Here is a 19,652-nt window from a genome sequence, read left to right as displayed (position 1 = left end):
GCTTTGGGCACATTTAGACACCTAATATTTTCATGACTTTGCTTTGTGATTTTTTTATCAAGGAGATATTGATGCCGAAAATACTAAAGAATGTGTCTACGGTCCCTCCGTCTGTCCTTTACGACCTCAGTTCGTTGGATGTAGGGAGGTGATGCACGACAAAATATAATCCAGTTTCAACAGTTTATTACAGAAAATAAAAAAACACACAACAAAATATAAAACAACAATTACAAATTAATCAATACTATTCCTAACTAAAATTTACATTATTAAGCCAAACATCCTACTTACTTATACCTTAAGAATAAAACCCAGAAGCAGCCTAAAGCAGACGAACAAACCCCTAACTAAGCCACTTTAATAAATAATCACTACAGCATCCTTAACACAGTCTACAAGGACATACAAACCACCCTTCCAAACCTCCCAACACAATCGGTCAATGTAGCTACATCACATAGCTTACATTATTTCCTAATTAAATCCACCCGTCCAACCCACCTTTATAACCATAAAACACTAAATCGGCATGCAAGCGACAAACGCACGTGCCCGCACGTGGGGCAAGATCTGAAGCGTGCTGTCCCAAAGCGAACTACATATCGGTAAGGAGCTATTAACCACGTAAATGCTACCATATATCCTACATAATCAGAGGAAATGTTAAAGTTTCTACACCAGAATAAGGGTAGGGAGTTCGGACATTACCGCAACACCAGATGACATATATGGCACATCACAAATATCAATTGATCACATCACATATTACAACAAAAACATTGCATGCTACAGATCACAGGATACATGACACATATTGCACATGGCACATCACACTTATACAATTACTCACATAACACAAAAAATACATGACACATATCACAGGATACATGACAGATATGGCACATGCCACATCACACATATACAATGACTATGATATGACGCATATGGCACGCATACATGACATATATGGCACATCACAAATATTCAATTGATCACATCACATATTACAACAAAAACATTGTATGACAGATCACATGATGCATGACGTATAAAACACATCACATATATACAGTTACACACATTACATGACATATATCACGGGATACATGGCGCATATGGCATATCACACATATACAATTACTCCTATCATATATCACAAACAACATTCCATGACACAGATCACTGGGCCCAACGTTAGATTACGCCTGTTTTATTCCTCACTACCTCCCAGGCACCTTGACATGTTTGTACCAATCTATTTGAGACATGATGTAACAAGCACTACATCCTGCAAGCTGAATTCACTTTGAACTATATTCATGAAAGAGTTGAAATAAAAAGAAAAATTTAAAGTTAAAAACATGTAAAGAATCCTATTTCTTTCCGAAAATATACATATCAAAATCAAACATTGCACCAACGTTGGCCAAATGTAGGACCGCCGATCAAAATAACGTTGGCCCAACGTTGAAAGCTAACGTTGGCCGATCGTTAGATAACGCCTGTTTTATTTCTCAATACCGCCCAGTTTTCCGGAAATGTTTGTACCAATCTAGTTAAGACATCAGGTAACAAGCACGTCATTCTGCAAGATAAATTCAATTTGAACTCTGACCATGAAAGAGTTGAAATAAAAAGAAATATTCGAAATTAAAAACATGTAAAGTATCATATTTGTTTTCCGAAAATATACATCTCAAAATCAAACTTTGCACCAACGTTGGCCCAACGTAGGACCGCCGATCAAAATAAGGTTGACCAAAAGTTGGCCCAACGTTAGATTGCGCCTGTTTTAATTCCTCAATACCGCCCATTCAGCCTGAAATGGTTGTACCAATCTATTTGAGACATGATGTAACAAGCACTACATTCTGCAAGCTGAATTCACTTTGAACTATACTGAACCAAATCAAAAACTTCACAATCCTAAAATTTTATCAGTTATCATTGAGGGCCCTTATTGTGTATTTAAACAGTAATGGCCACGTATTGTCTTCAGATAACACCCGTTTTGTGCAGGTGAATCGATCCAAATTATGTGCACAGCACTATAGTGGCAAAAGTGTTTTTTCACGTGCAACTGGTCACGTGGCCATAATACCGCACGTGTTTCAGCCATACTTGTTAGCAGTCATTAATAAAACAAACCCACAAGAAAACAAAAGTCTTTACGGCCATTTGTCATGCCACACCTTTCAAATGTGCAACGTGAACGTGCCATCGGCATGTTTATGATTTATAGACGCATCTACAGCAAACGGGTACCTCCGCTGATCGCCCTCGGCCAGGTCGACCACGTGTGACGTCGCATGCAGAGGATCGTCAGATTGTCTTTCACGTCACCTCCGTAACCGATTTTTGACGGCTACATCAACCAAAATTGAACTGGTTAGGGGTAGACTGAGTGCGCAAACTGTTCGAAACCGTCTGAGAACTGATCACCTTCAAGCACGACGGCCATACTGCGGGCCGATTCTGACTCAATTACACAGACGTCAACGTCAATTGTGGGCATAGCGACACTTACGATCGACTCAGAGGAATTGGAATCAAGTCGTCTTCAGTGATGAATCCCGATTTAATCTTCGATTTGCTGATGGTAGGGCGAGGGTGTGAAGGCGCCGTCATGAACGTTTCGCCCATTGTTGTGTACAGGAAGTTGACAGATTTCGAGGCGGAAGTGTCATGGTGTGTGGAGCTTTCTGTGGCAATAAACGCTCCAGGCTTCTTGTCATCCATGGCAGCCTCAACGGTGCTGCTTACCGCGAATACTGGCACCAGAACTGCTGCTTTTTATGGCAACACATGGACCTGGTTTGATCTTCCAACACGACTATGCCAGACCCCACACAGCAAGTTTGACAAGGAATTTCCTTCAGAATGCGGGAGTCAACGTCATGGACTGGCCGTCAAGGTCTCCCGACCTCAATCCCATCGAACACGTCTGGGATGCTCTTGGCAGAAGTCTGCGCACTCTCTAGAACCAACCACAGAATTTGCAAGATCTTGGCACCATTTTGCAGTAACAATGGCGTCGTCTTCCCAATCATGTGTTCACAAGCATCACGAGGTCCATGCGGAGGCGTTGTGTGGCAGTTGTCAACGCACATGGTGGTCATACACGTTACTGAACTTGTGAGAATCAGATTCTCGTGCTTGGGACTTATGATTTAAACTGTTGATGTTATTACCGAATACAGTAGGTGCTTGGAACAAATTATGGTTACCACCGTTAATTAAAATCCTTCTTTGGACATAAATCATTAAAAATCACCTTCTCTGAAACATTTGTCCGTTGTATATCATATATGGGATTACTTTTAAAAATTTGAAGTTTTTAATTTGACCCAGTATATATCTGCGAAAGAGTTGAAATAAAAAGAAATATTCGAAGTTAAAAACATGTAAAGAATCATATTTTTTCCGAAAATATACATATCAAAATCAAACATAGCACCAACGTTGGCCCTACGTAGGACCGCCGATCAACGTTGGCCAAACGTTAGATCACGCCTGTTTTATTCTTCAATACCGCCCAGTCAGCCTGAAATATTTGTACCAATCCAGTTAAAACATGAGGTAACAACCACTACATTCTGTAAGTTGAATTCACTTTGAACTCTGACGATGAAAGAGTTGATATATAAAGAAATATTCAAAGTTAAAAACATGTAAAGAATCATATTTTTTCCGAAAATATACATATCAAAATCAAACATTGCACCAACGTTGGCCCTACGTAGGACCGCCGATCAACGTTGGCCAAACGTTAGATCACGCCTGTTTTATTCTTCAATACCGCCCAGTCAGCCTGAAATATTTGTACCAATCCAGTTAAAACATGAGGTAACAACCACTACATTCTGTAAGTTGAATTCACTTTGAACTCTGACGATGAAAGAGTTGATATATAAAGAAATATTCAAAGTTAAAAACATGTAAAGAATCATATTTTTTCCGAAAATATACACATCATAATCAAACTTTGCGCCAACGTTGGCCCAACGTAGGACCGCCGATCAAAATAACGTTGACCCAACGTTGATAGCCAACGTTGGCCCAACGTTAGATTACGCCTGCTTTATTTCTCAATACCGCCCAGTCAGCCTGAAATGTTTGTAGCAATCTATATGAGACATGATGTAACAAGCACTACATTCTGCAAGCTGAATTCACTTTGAACTCTATCCATGAAAGAGCATGTTAATGAAATGCGCTGTCTTCTGGCAGGGTACCTCGGTATACATAGTTTCAAATACGGCCAAGAAAAAAATCAAAATGTTTTCAATTACGTGAACAATTTCGTGATATAATATTTACTTTCCAAAACAACTTTCAAGACAATGTGCAAATTGTTCACAAATGTTTCAACAATATTTAAATATATATGATTTTCCCACGAGTTTGTAAATTAAAAATCATCAGCCAATAAGCCCGGCACAAAATGAAACATTTAATTTTCCTTGGCCTTAACCAATACATTCAGCATTGAGAGCAACTCTGAGACAGGCAAAATAGTCCATGCATCTGATCTCCTATCATTCATTGTCTTGATCCATTAAAAAAATATGACAGCAACAAAATGACAATAGAATTCGGGTTTAGGTGACCTCTATATATTTGTTAAATGGCAAGTTAGAAATTGGGCCGAATGGTTGAGGAGCCTTTTCAGTCCTCAAATGAAGCATCAGACGAACTTATCACTCTCAAGTAAAAGGAAGCACCCGTGTATCAGTTCTCACGTTAAAGGTCGCACAATGTTGAATTTAAAAAAAATAATAATGTTTCATAAAGTACACACATAACAAAATTTATATTAGAATTTGTTTCTTACATTTGGAAAGAATCCATGTTGCAACTCTCCAGTAAAAGGTAGCACAAACATGGAATATAAAAAAACATTCTTGTTTTAAAATGTGAAAAGGAAACCTACAGGCGATATTTCTCCTTTTTACTATCCCATCACACCACGAAATCCGATTGAAATGTAGTGATTTTGTACCCATAATTTCCGTTGATTGAATAAGTTTGCATTAGTTGCAAAATATACGTAAATATTAGTTAGCAATATACATGTAAAAAGAAATATAATTATATAGATCGATTGTTATATATTCATTGGTACAAAATCACGTAGCATTTTGGGTAGAAAATATTTTTATGGTACATCACAAACATCACGTGTATCTTGTTTCATCCGTTCTGAGAGGGGCTGTCGGATAGCATAGTGGTTAAAACGTTCTGAGAACGGGAGATTCTCAGAAAAAGTTTGTAAAGACTTTCTACATTGTCTTTCTTGCAATGATAGACCAATAACACCATTTTTTGGGTACAATTATGTCACATCAATATGTTATATATCTATCCCCGCCGCCCTGTTTCAGAAAACAATTCAAAATTCATCGAGCGTAGAATCCATGACTATTTCCGATTTCGGCTTCAAAACTTAGACTTCGATATGTACAATGCTGTATGTGCTTCCGATTTCAGCAAGGAGTCATACAATTACAAATAGTTTGATTATTTTACATAATCTGCATTATGCTGCAAATAAATCGTTTTGTTACTATGTAAATAAGTTCAGATTATAAATAAACTTATTAAAGTTTTGATACTTAGAAAGCTTGAGGCAGAAAAGTTTCAAGAGGATATTTCGAAGCAATGACTGCAAAGAATGTAATAAGTGGCACTTCTCTGGGGACACCCTGAGGGTTGAAGAGATCCAATAGGACTGTCACGAAGACACCCTGAATGCAGATAACATTTCGAGGCATTGAGTGCTGAGATGGTATTCAGTGACACATGGCACCTCACTGGCACGAATACACCTCAGAAGAGAGCTAAGAGGACATTTCGAGGCATTGATCGCTAAAAAGATATTCAGTGACTCGTCACTGTCACGAGAGGCAGAAGGTATGAAACTGCACATATAGGGGCATTGATTGCTAAGAATGTATCAAGTGGCACTTTTCTGACACGAATACACCCTGGAAGCATAAGATTTCTAAGAGGACATTTCGAGGCAATGATTACTAAGAATATATTCAATGATACTTCACTGTAACGAAGACACCCTACAGGCAGTAGGTTTCTGAGAAGACATTTCGAGGCATTGATTGCTAAGAAGATAGTCAGCGATGTTTCACTGCCACGAAGACACTCTGGAGGCACAAGAGATCCAGGAAGACAGCTCGAGGCATTGATTGACAAGAATATACCAAGTGACACTTCTCTAGGAGAAATCTAATAGGACATTTCGAGGCAATGATTGCTAAGAATATATTCAATGATACTTCACTGTCACAAAAGACCCGTGAAGATTCCGGGATAGAATATGTCTTCAACAACCCATGCTTCCCGTAAAAGGTGACTCTGCTTGTCGTAAAAGGCGTTTAACGGGATCGGGTGATCAGGCTCGCGTACTTGGTTGATGCATGTCATCGATCCTAATTTCGTGTATCGATGCTCATGATATTAATCACTGGATTGTCTGGTCCAGAATCGATTATTAACAGACAGCCGTCATACAGCTGGAATATTGCTGAGTGCGGCGTTAAACAACGAACCAACGAACCACTGTCACAAAGACACCCTTGGGGCAGAAGAATTCTATAAGGACGGTCACGAAGACATCCTGGAGGTAGAAGATTTCTAAGAGGACATTTCGAGGCATTGATTGCTAAGAAGATATTCAGTGACACTTTACTGTCACGAAGACACCCTGGAGGCAGAAGAATGCATTGAGGACATCTCGAGGCATTGATTGCCATGAATATATCAAGTGACACTTCTCTGTCATGAAGTGACAGCAGAAGAGATCTAATAGGACATTACGAGGCATAGGTTGCTAAGAATATATTAAATGACACTTCACTGTCACGAAGACACCCTGGGGGCAGAAGAGATCAAAGTGCATATTTCGAGGCATTGATTGCCAAAAATATACCCTGAAGGCAGAAGTGTGCTAAGAGACATTGATTGCTGAAAAGATATTCAGTGAAACTTAACTGTCACGAAGACACCCTAGAGGCAGAAGCGTCCCATTAATACTGTCACGAAGACGCCCTTGATACAGAATTCAATCAGGACATCTCGAGGCATTGATTGCTAAGAAAATATTCAGTGACACTTCACTGTCACGAAGACACCCTGGAAGGAGAAACGTTTCAATAGAACATGTCGAGGCATTGATTGCTGAACAGATATTCAGTGACACTTCACTGTCACGAAGACACCCTAGAGGCAGACGCGTCCCATTAATACTGTCACGAAGACGCCCTGGATACAGAATTCAATCAGGACATCTTCGAGGCATTGATTGCTAAAAAAATATTCATTGGTAATTCACTTTCACGGAGACAAACTGAAGGCAGAAGTGTGCTAAGGGGACATTTCGAGGCATTGATTGCTGAAAAGATATTCAGTGACACTTCACTGTCACGAAGACACCCTGGAAGGAGAAACGTTTCAATAGAACATGTCGAGGCATTGATTGCTGAACAGATATTCAGTGACACTTCACTGCCACGAAGACACCCTAGAGGCAGACGCGTCCCATTAATACTGTCACGAAGACGCCCTGGATACAGAATTCAATCAGGACATCTCGAGGCATTGATTGCTAAGAAAATATTCATTGGTAATTCACTTTCACGAAGACAAACTGAAGGCAGAAGTGTGCTAAGGGGACATTTCGAGGCATTGATTGCTGAACAGATATTCAGTGACACTTCACTGTCACAAAGACACATCCTGGGGGCAGAAGCATTCCATTAATACTGTCACGAAGACACCCTGGAGGCAGGACAGGGCCAATAAACCATCTATGAGTTATGATTGCCAAAAAGATTTTCAGTGAAAATTCACTTTCACGACGGCGTCCTGCAGTTCATGAAGCAATTGTTTCCTAGAAGATATTCGGTGACAATTCACTGTCAAGAAGACATCCTAGAATTCTTGAACCAATGACTGCCAAGAAGATATTCAGTGGCACTTCATTGTCACGACGACACCATTGAGGCTGAAAGGTGCCTTGATTTCTTCTGGAAACATTGGTGTCCAAGAGGATAATCTGTAACAAATCACAGAAGAGACACAGACGAGTTGCAAGGAGACGTCTGGAGGCAATGTTTGCCAAGAAGCTGTTCAGTGGCAATTGACTGTCACGAAGAAACACTGGAAGCATTAGAGGAGTGCCAACAAGACTTCTGGGGGCGGAAAATGACCAAGAAGACATCTATTGGAATATGTCTGCCAATAAGACATACTTTAGGCAAAAGGCATCACCAGGAGACTCTCCAGGGCCAGGTTTCCCAACTCCCATGGTCACTGGTACCCAAATAAGACCTCTGGAGACCTCGATCTAAGGGTCGGGTATGCTTCTGAGGCACGTTAGGTTCATAGACTTAACACTGTACTAACCTGCACTATACCCGCACTAACAACATGCACGTAGGCGCACTTTATCATCTAAAAAATAAAATATGGTATTGTATCTATAGCTTTCGTCTCCGTGAACTTTATGCCCATTTTTTTAATAATTCGTGAAGATAGGTACAGTTTCGTAACATTTTCATATATAGTCATATTCAGATGATGTCTCTACATATATGTAAGGGCTTCTTCCCTTTGTTTAGTCAGTAGGTGTCCTCCTGGCTATGAATGTGGAACACAGGCTTTAGGGTTACATATGAATCTTGTTATCAATGTATTCTAATGCGATTTGAATATTATTATTTACTATCGTACTTACTTATTGTTTTAAATGATACGTTTAAATTTAGATGTCACCACAAATTACAGTTATTGCTTGTACGTTCAACACAATTGACAAATACTCTAAAATATATGACTAGTAAACCATTAATGTACGTTGAAAATTATTATAATGTAAATGCCAAAATGATGTATCCAGGATCAAGTAGAAGATATATGGACAGCAGCGCTGGAAATTTATTCAACAGGCCCGTGGAAACAACACTGCTTTAGTTCAATGTGTACCACTCCTGGCGGCCATTATGCGACGGCCATCTTACACACAACCCCGCGCTCACGTCTACAGGTCTCTTCCTGTGGTACGGTAATTAGTAGAACCCTCTCCCTCAAGTGTATCCTCCAGGATATATTCTACTCTCATTAATTACATGCTGCCCTTTTCCAGCGTCATAGCCATGAAGCTGAGACGAAGAGGCCCAACCATCATAAAGTAATTAGGGTCCAATAAAAACAATGCGCCACCAAACCTCATAAACATGATCACTGAAAGTCGTACTACAGACGCTTAATGTCAAATCACAAAAAAAAAGCATTTGAATAGCAATAACATGTAACAGGATCATGTATTCTCTTAACACCATCGCAAGACATCATGTAATCACATCTAAAAATGAAACATCAGCAAGTACATATAATGAAATGTGTATTAACATTTTTCGTCAGGAAATCAAAAAGTTATCTCCTTGTTACCACCTCCAGGTTCAGCTAGACACGCGTTGCACACGGGTATCACACGCGTGGCGGACTGGTTCCACACGAGTGACCAACGGGGTGCACACGGGTTGCGTAACGCGTTGCCCATGCGTGTAAGGGGAATGAACTTCTAGGCAGTAGTGTATATAGCGACGTGCATGCATGCGTGCGTGCGTGTGTGCGTGTGTGAGTGGCTGCTTGTACTAGTCCGGCGATGAAGCCGATTTATAACGCTAGCTCACTGAGATACCATGCCGTAGTTTAACACGAATGCCACACTCAGACACAGTATACTAGTGACTCCGAGCCGACCAGTCCATGTTGACACAGTATGGGGAATTACTAATATTCAAGATATATTAGTTTGGTTAAAAGCACAAACGAACATACTGGTATGTTGTATGAACCGAAGCTCATGAACGCATCAAATGTGACATCATAGATCATTGACTCGAGATGCACCATTTGTCTCGTGCAGGATTTGTGTGTAAAGTTTGGAAATCACCTCCAGCACATCGTGATAAGATTAAAGACACTCTGTGGTACCACTTGACTGATTGTTAGTTTTATCATTATGTGGTACACATTGGAAAGTTATCTTCTTGTGTGTGTCTTAAGTTATCTGTGTCTGTCTTAGTTTCTCTGTGTGTGTCTGTGTTTGTTTTAGTGTTACTCTGTGTGCCTGTGTGTCTTAGTTTCCCTCTGTGTTTCTGTGTGTGTCTGTGTGTGGCTTAGTTTCCCTATGTGTGTGCCTGCGTGTCTTTTTTTCTCTATATGTCTCTGTGTGTCTGTGTTTCTCTTAGTGTCTTGATGTGTCTTAGTTTCTCCCTGTGTTTCTGTGTGTGTCTGTGTGTGGCTTAGTTTTCACATCTGTGTCTGTGTGTGTCCTTGTTTTTCTCTGCATGTCTGTGTGTCTTAGTTTCTCTCTCTTTCCGTGTGTATCTGTGTGTATCTGTGTGTGTTTTAATTTCTCTGCGTGTGTCTTAGTGTCTCTCTGTGTGTCTGTGTGTGTCCTAGTTTCATCTCTGTGTATCTGTGTGTGTGTCTTAGTTTCTGTGTGTGTGTGTGTGTGTCTTAGTTTCTCTCTGTGTGTCTTAGTTTCTCGCTGTGTGTCTATGTGTATCCTGGTTTTTCTCTGTGTGTCTGGGGGGCACGGGTGGCCCAGTCGTCTAAGGCGCCGCGATTCGCTGTGCAGAGTTGCGTCCCTTTGGCACGCCAGAAACGTATGATTGTGGGTTCGAATTCCGGTTCCAATTATGTTTCTAGGTTTGTCAGCACCATACCCCTGCTCGTGGGTTTCACCGAAGTGGTTTACCTCTGAGACCTGTATCACTTCGGGCTTTCCTCCCACATTAAGATGACACGCCGCGATATAACTGGAATACTGTTAAAAGGGGGGGGGTTAAACCTAACTCACTCACTCACTCTGTGTATCTGTGTGTGTGTGTTAGTTTCTCTATGTGTGTCTCTGTGTGTCTTAGTTTCTCTCTGTGTGTCTGTGTGTGTCTTAGTTTCTGTGTGTGTGTATCCTACTTTTTCTCTGTGTATCTGTGTGTGTGTTAGTTTCTCTGTGTTTCTTTGTGTGTCTTAGTTTCTCTCTGTGTTTCTGAGTGTGTCTTAGTTTTTTCTGTGTGTGCCTGTGTCTGTCCTAGTTTTTCTTTGTGTATCTGTGTGTGTCTTAGTTTCTCTCTGTTTCTGTGTGTGTCTTAGTTTCTCTGTCTGTGCCTGTGTGTGTCTTAGTTTCTGTGTGTGTCTGTGTGTGTCTTAGTTTCTCTCTTTGTTTCTGTGTGTGTCTTAGTTTCTCTCTGTGTGTCTGTGTGTATCTTAGTTTCCCTTTATGTATGGGTGTGTGTCTTAGTTTCTCTCTGTGTTTCTGTGTGTGTCTTAGTTTTTTCTGTGTGTGCCTGTGTGTGTCTTAGTTTCAATCTGTGTTTCTGTGTGTGTCTTAGTTTCTCTCTTTGTTTCTGTGTGTATCATAGTTTTTTCTGTGTGTGCCTGTGTGTGTCTTAGTTTTTTCTGTGTGTGCCTGTGTGTGTCTTAGTTTCTTTCTGTGTTTCTGTGTGTGTCTTAATTTCTCTCTTTGTTTCTGTGTGTATCTTAGTTTAGCCTGTGTGTGTCTTAGTTTTTTCTGTGTGTGCCTGTGTGTGTCTCACTTTTTTCTGTGTGTGCCTGTGTGTGTCTTAGTTTTTTTCTGTGTGTGCCTGTGTGTAATATTTACACTACACACCTGAACCATCATGATCTAGAGAGTCCTGGGGTCACGTCAACGTGACCTTGAACAGTATGTGCCATTCAAGAGATGACAATATGTCATATGAACTCTCTGATTACATCACTGTCAGCTGAATCTAGAGAATGCCCAAAGTTTAAACCACGGGTGTGACGTGGCACTGTTGAATCTCCATCATGTTTCGGAAGATTTACCAGCTACCTTACACTCGAGAGTGACAGACAGTGTGGTGTGGGCTTGGTGTGATTGTGTGGCTGTGTGACCACGGCGACGGACACACATAACCAACATTTGCAGTTAAAGGAGGATTAACAAGACCAACATTTACAGTTAAAGGTGTACTTGTGCAATTTGGATATGATATGGCGTACGAATTTGATATTGTGATCTAATTAATTAAATATATATTATAACAATTATAAATGAAAGAAAAACAAATAAACAACTGACAATTGCACCCCTTGGGTTTTAGGATAATGGACACTGCACCCCTTGGATTTCACGACAACTGCGACCCTTGGATTTCACGATAACTGACAACTGCAACCCTTGGATTTCACGATAACTGACAACTTCACCCCTTGGATTTCACGATAACTGACAACTGCACCCCTTGGATTTCACAATAAGTGACAACTGCGACCCTTGGATTTCACGAAGATAGGCAAGTGGTAGGCAAGTGTACACAGAACACAATACATGAGAACATAGAGAACATTACATGGGTACACGGAGGGCAATACATGGTACATAGAGGACAATACATGGGTGCACAGAGGGCAATACACGATACATAGAGGACTATACATGGGTACACGGAGGGCAATACATGGTACATAGAGGACAATGCATGGGTACACAGAAGGCAATACATGATACATAGAGGACAATACATGGGTACACAGAGGGCAATACATGGGTACACAGAGGGCAATACATGGGTACACAGAGGGCAATACATGATACATAGAGGACAATACATGGGTACACAGAGGGCAATATATGGTACATAGAGGACAATACATGGGTACACAGAGGGCAATACATGGTACATAGAGAACATTACATGGTACACAGAGGGAAATACATGGTACATAGAGGACAATACATGGGTACACAGAGGGCAATACATGATACATAGAGGACAATACATGGGTACATAGAGGACAATACATGGTACATAGAGGACAATACATGGTACATAGAGGACTATACATGGGTACACAGAGGGCAATATATGGTACATAGAGGACAATGCATGGGTACACAGAGGGCAATACATGGTACATAGAGAACATTACATGGTACACAGAGGGCAATACATGATACATAGAGGACTATACATGGGTACACAGAGGGCAATACATGGTACATAGAGGACAATACATGGTACATAGAGGACAATACATGGTACATAGAGGACTATACATGGGTACACAGAGGGCAATACATGGTACACAGAGGACAATACATGGGTACACAGAGGGCAATACATGGGTACACAGAGGGCAATACATGGGTACACAGAGGGCAATACATGGTACACAGAGGACAATACATGGTACACAGAGGGCAATACATGGTACACAGGGCAATACATGATATATAGAGGACTATACATGGGTACACAGAGGACAATACATGGTACACAGAGGACAATACATGGGTACACAGAGGACTATACATGGGTACACAGAGGGCAATACATGGTACACAGAGGACAATACATGGGTACACAGAGGGCAATACATGGTACACAGAGGACAATACATGGGTACACAGGGCAATACATGATATATAGAGGACTATACATGGGTACACAGAGGGCAATACATGGTACATAGAGGACAATACATGGGTACACAGAGGGCAATACATGATACATAGAGGACTATACATGGGTATACAGAGGACAATGCATGAGAACATAGAGAACATAGTTTTGGCATAATGGTGTATTCTAACGTCCATAATTGTAAATCTTCATCAAGGGGGATGTTTCATGTAGTTGCCATTGTACATAAAGACCACTTATTAAACAACTGTGATGTTTACATCTATTATGTTCGATTTTTTTTTCATTTTCATGTTCACTTTCTTTGTTTATAGATATAAAACGTCAACGCCAGAGAATAACCTGTCTCCATTATCCAACAAACCAATTTCCATTGAGCGTAAAACGCAAAATAGCAGTGACAATTATATGAGTGGATAACTCAAAATCAGTGCTGACACGAGGTAAACTATTATTTCCAACAGTATTCAGGAATTACGTCCCTACTATTTCCGTGACTATATTTCTATGGACTGTACATATATATATACATTCTGATTTTCAAAATACTGATTGATGGCTACAGTTAAGCCTTATGCGGATATATATCATCTTTGAATGTCAACCAGGTGATCACGAAATTCCGAGTTTTTATGTCCTTCGGACCTCACGCAAAACATGCGTCATGAGGGTTTAATTGCTGGGAAGGTCAACTGTCCATTGTCTTATTACGCCTCCATATTCAGACTTGTGTGACATACACACATCCCTCACCGCCACATTCTCCATCCGGCACCGCAACGCACCGCACCGCGCCACACTAAATCACACAAACCCACACACCGCACCGCACAACACCACACCACACCACACCTCACCACACCACACCACACCACACCACACCACACCACACCACACCTCACCACACCACACCACACCACACCACATCACAACACACACACCACACCACACCACACCACACCACACTAAATCACACACACCACACCACACCACACCAGACCACACCACACCACACCACACCGCACTAAATCACACACACCACACCACACCACACCACACCACACCACACCACACCACACCACACTAAATCACACACACCACACCACACCACACCACACCACACCACACCACAATAAATCACACACACCACACCACACCACACCACACCACACCACACCACACCACACCACACCACACCACACCACGCACACCACACTAAATCACACACACCACACCACACCACACCACACCACATGTATCTTAACATATTTTTAGGATTCAACTAGATTTGTGTAAAAATGCGCCAGTGAGCTTTTGCCATTAACGCATGCAATCACGTCTCATTAAATCGACTCACTTCATGTTAACCCAATGACTCATCATTTGAATCAAAGGTATGTCTGGCAGTTGAAACCTCCGATTGATTTATTGTCTTAAATTCGGCTCATGTTACACTTTATGACAACAGTGACGTCATTATACCCGGGGCCGTAGGGTAGCCTAGTGGTAAAAGCGTTCGCTCGTCACGCCGAAGGCCCGGGTTCGATTCCCTACATGGGTACAATGTGTTGAAGCCTATTTCTCGTGTCCCCCACCGTGATATTGCTGAAATATATTGCGTAAAACCCTACTCACTCATTATACCCGAGACAGTACGGAAGTGCTTCATATCATGTGTGATATCAAACTTATCTAATATCTAATATGTCTTGTCCTCTCACATAAAACTAAGGTGAGGTGGGGTGAAATTGGGTTTAACGTCGCGTCCAAGATTATTGCACTTATATAGGGACGTGCAGGTACGTGTGTGTGTTTGTGTGGCTGCTTGTACTAGTCTGGGCTGATGCCGATTTATAGTGCTGAGAAACCCTGCTGCAGTTTAACATGAATACCCCACTCAGACACAGTATACTGACTCCGAGCCGACCAGTCCTTGTTTTAGCCCCTTAATGTCGAGCTCCAGACAGGGTAACAACAAGTACCATCTTTTAACATCTTTTGGTATCACGCGGCCTGGGATCGAACCCCGGACCTTCCGCTCTCCGGGCGGACGCTCTACCACTAGACTACGGAGGCGATCACATAAAACTAAGACACCGTGACAAATACTGACATGATCAATGGTATACTTTAAAACGCAGCTCACTCAATGAAGGCAGCCTCTACGACCTCCTATCTATGACTACTGTCACTGTTTATCATCCTATGTAGGCCACTAGATCAATTCACATAAACGGTGACAGCCAGCAAGATGAACCGTGTTTGTCTCAAGGATGACTTCTTGACCATCGGTCAGTTGATGAATGAACACTGTCCCCAGTGTTGTATAAATGCTGGGCTTCCAAGAATTCATCGTCAAACCACACAACTACCCCCGTAAGTATACACTTAGCATGATTTTGTAGTCGTGTTTCAACTGTTCATGGTGCAAAAGCTGTACAGATGATATTTTTATACAAACGTTTCATTGTTTTGTTTATTCTTTAAGTTTGTTTAGTATCTGTACATTGCTTCGTGATTAAAACCAAATTACAAAATGTATACATTTTTCGTGAACACCATTACATGAAGTTGGCGATAGTATTTTAAACAAACATCTGTAACACTCGTATTGAAAGCGAGACGTGGGGTAGAACTTCATGCGTGCTTAAGGTCGCCAATGGCTACGTCATTGTGCTTGGAACTGTCCTTTGCTTCTCATATAGGCATTGACCAAACATGCATAGACTTGGTTCACTCTTCATCTCAGTCTAATATGGAGTATGGAGATACTATTATTTGCAAACATTGACAAAAATTTTTGAATACTACTTTTAGTCAAGTTGTAGGATTGTTCATATAAATAACGTTAACGTCAGAGAATAATGAGTCTCGGCTTCACTGGTTATAAACGCAAAATTGTTGTGGAATTTAAGACACGATACAATGATCCTTTGTACAACAGGTTGTCAAAAAAAATGCCTGGAACATTTCGTTTACTCCAAAATATGTTTTTGTATACTAGCTTCCAAAATGGCCATCCAGTCCATAGTCCTGCTCGTCCTCTGCACCCTGGCAACAACCACGGCATATCTTCCCTTCTTGTCAAGGCGCTTCCCAATGCGCCTGCCTGTCCCGATGCATCTTCCCGTGCGTCGTCTCATGCCTATGCATTATGGTGGAATTGGGGGCTACCCTGGAATGGGGATACCTCCAGTTTTAGGCGGCATCAACGCCTTGGGCGGTGGCGTCCTTGGCGGTGCCGGCCTTGGTGGTGGCGTCATTGGTGGTAGCGTCCTTGGCGGTGGCGGCCTTGGCGGTGGCGGCCTTGGCGGTGGCGGCCTTGGTGGTAGCGTCCTTGGCGGTGGCGGCCTTGGTGGTGGCGTCCTTGGTGGTGGCGTCCTTGGCGGTGGCGTCATTGGTGGTGGCGTCCTTGGCGACGGTGTCGGGGTTCCCGGAGTCATCAACGGCATTGGCGGTGACTTGAACGTTGTTGGAGGAGGCATTGGTCAAGGTCATTCTTCGGTGGTGTACTTGGGAGACGGGCCGGACACACCAGATCACTGTAAGTCTAAATGCTTGTCTACATCTAACCCGTCACCATGTCACCCATCCATAATGCTTCGTTCATTTTTATCGGTTCAGGCAACTAAAGTTGTTAGCACAACATGTATAGTATGACTGATACGTGGTTTTCATTCAGCACTCCAGTCATATGTAGATGTTTGTGACACTGATCACGGGAATGCGTTATGGAAGTATAATGTATAATGAACCGACGTTTTTACATGATTCCGTGTCTGACTAACCAAGCATACGAACAATGTCCCTTGTCGAGGTTCCATCAGTGATCGTCGGGAAGTAGGAGTTTCCGGTTAATGGTATCCGAACCCATGGCGTTTCCCGATTAACCGTGTTCCCCCGTTTTTGCTATATCGTCAGAGGTCTGTTTCCTCCGAAAGGTGTGTCACGGGTAATTTGATAAAGAAGGGCGTAATGCTAAAGAAGTAAATGAGTCAATGAAGTCGGAATTTATACCTGTATGTTATTCCATTGTAAATGAACCGGCCCACTCGTATCTAAAAATGGTTTCATTAAAATATTTATGGGTTTAAGGCTTTAGGGTTTATATGTGTTTACATAGAGCCTAACGTCATTAAATGTAAAGAATCTTAGGTTTTTAAAACGCGATAAATTAATAATGAATGTAATACGTTCAAACACCAATTTGTCCAAGATTTTAGACAGCATGATATGTTGCACATTTAGCTTTTTTATACCTCGTGGCAAGCCGAACTCTCAAGATAGACTCTAAAACTGCCAAGCCATCAAGGAAGCCTGACACGTGATCGCTACAGTTAAATTGGCAATGCTTTTATAATATAAAACGGTGAAAAGGTTCATTTTCTTAAATCAAAAACATATATGTATCAGCGTGTATTAAACTTTTAATCATAATCTGTTTTCGTTATTACAGATGTGATTGGTTGAACGGCTTCGAGAAGACAAAACTCCAAAGAGGACAATAAAACTCCCCCTTCAAGACTCGAGGCTGAGCAGTTACTGTTAAATTATAACCAAAAAAACTTGGCATGAAACTCTGATATACAAGATGCAAAATGTATCGAATTTTCTGTTACCTAGAAACTAAAGACGTTGCAAATCTCGGTGTTTAAATGCAGCACGTGTTGTGTTATGTTGAAGTTGTGTTTGTTTCGTTCTGTGTCTAGTGCCATCAACATGATGTAAAATAAATGGTAAAAAGTCTTACTTTGTTAAACTATTATTTGTTTTATTGTCGTCTCTTGTGAAAGGATCAGTGCCGATGATCCTTCCATGGCGGATTGTCTATCAGTCACAGTTCTTACAAAAAGAAAGCAACTGACAATGATGACACCATGTTTAAAACGAAATCGACCAGAAACTGTTCTCACTCTTGTTGTTGGTTGGTTGAGGATATTGTCCTACAGAAAACATATTATCACTTGACTTTTCACTGCTGCATGTGTTGTGCCAATCACTGAACGTTGAAGGCAGCCATCGAACGATACTCATGGACTGGAAGACAGGAAGTAACACGTGATCTAAATACGTCATAATGGAATTCCCGCTGTTACAGCTACGACTTAGGTGAAGAAATATGTGACTTTTAAAACATTACTTGCATTCACAAAGGTGACATTGCTGTGTCCATTGGTGTGGGTTTGTGTGTGTGCGTGTGTTTTTCTGTGCCTGTGTGTGACAGTGTATGCGTGTGTGTGTGTGTGTGTGTGTGTTCCTGCCTGTGTGTGTATTTGTGCCTGTGTGCGTGTGAGGGTATGTCAGTGTGTCTGCGTGTGTGTATCTGAGCCCGTGTGTGTGTATTCGTGCCTTTGTGTGTATCTGAGCCTCTGTATACGTATGTGTGTGAGGGTATATATGTGTGAATGATAATATATGTATATATATTATATACATGCCTGTGTGAATGTGAGTGTGTGTTGCTAAGCAGTGCGAAGTAGTAATGAACACTGGGCAATTAGATCACCAAATACTCAAAGCCAAAGGGGTTGTTTTACATCAAATATCACATCATTAAAGTATGGACATACATATCTGGGAATTCCAGCCATAAAATGAATGCAAGTGTGTGAGGGTCAGTGTACGGAGTAGAACTCAAAAACCCAACGATATACGGTAATTCAGTTCTGTAATAATCATCATCATCATCATCATCATCATCATCATCATTCATAACACTGTCACTGGTAGTCCACTGGCGCTTTTTATTGATATTTCACTTTATGTAATGTTGGGCAAGTTATCAGCTACTGGTTAAAGAAACAAGTTGGATTCACTCGGGAGCTCCAATAATGTTCTCTCCTTTATCATGGAATTTAAGATAAATATCAACCAGGTGAACTGTTGTCTTTTGCAAGATTTGTTTTGTTTGTTTTGGTTTTAACGCCGCACTCAGCAATATTCCAACTATAAGACGGTGGTCTGTAAATAATCGAATCTGGACCAGACACTCCAGGGATTGACATGATGAGCATCGATCCAAACATTCGGGATACGATGACATGCATCAACCAAGCCAGCGATGTTCGCTAATCCATTCACGCAAGGTTAATTTTGACATTGAGTATTTACACTTTCACAAATGTTTCTACATGTGCATATCAGATTAGGATTATT

The 19,652-nt window shown here is 41.3% G+C and overlaps 1 protein-coding gene across 1 annotated transcript; it reads right to left on the bottom strand.

Moving 5' to 3' along the window:
* Positions 1-16,694: 16,694 nt before the first annotated feature.
* LOC139451759 (salivary glue protein Sgs-3-like) lies at positions 16,695-16,994 on the bottom strand. The gene has a single exon (XM_071233072.1). The coding sequence runs from the start codon at positions 16,992-16,994 to the stop codon at positions 16,695-16,697; it is 300 nt and encodes a 99-aa protein (XP_071089173.1).
* Between the last annotated feature and the right edge of the window lie 2,658 nt (positions 16,995-19,652).

Source organism: Haliotis cracherodii, unplaced genomic scaffold (assembly GCF_022045235.1).
Source record: "Haliotis cracherodii isolate W230 unplaced genomic scaffold, xgHalCrac1.p SCAF_9, whole genome shotgun sequence".
NCBI lineage: Eukaryota > Metazoa > Mollusca > Gastropoda > Lepetellida > Haliotidae > Haliotis > Haliotis cracherodii.
The sequence above is the reverse complement of the archived record's forward strand: the minus strand, read 5'-3'. Positions and strand labels throughout refer to the sequence as shown.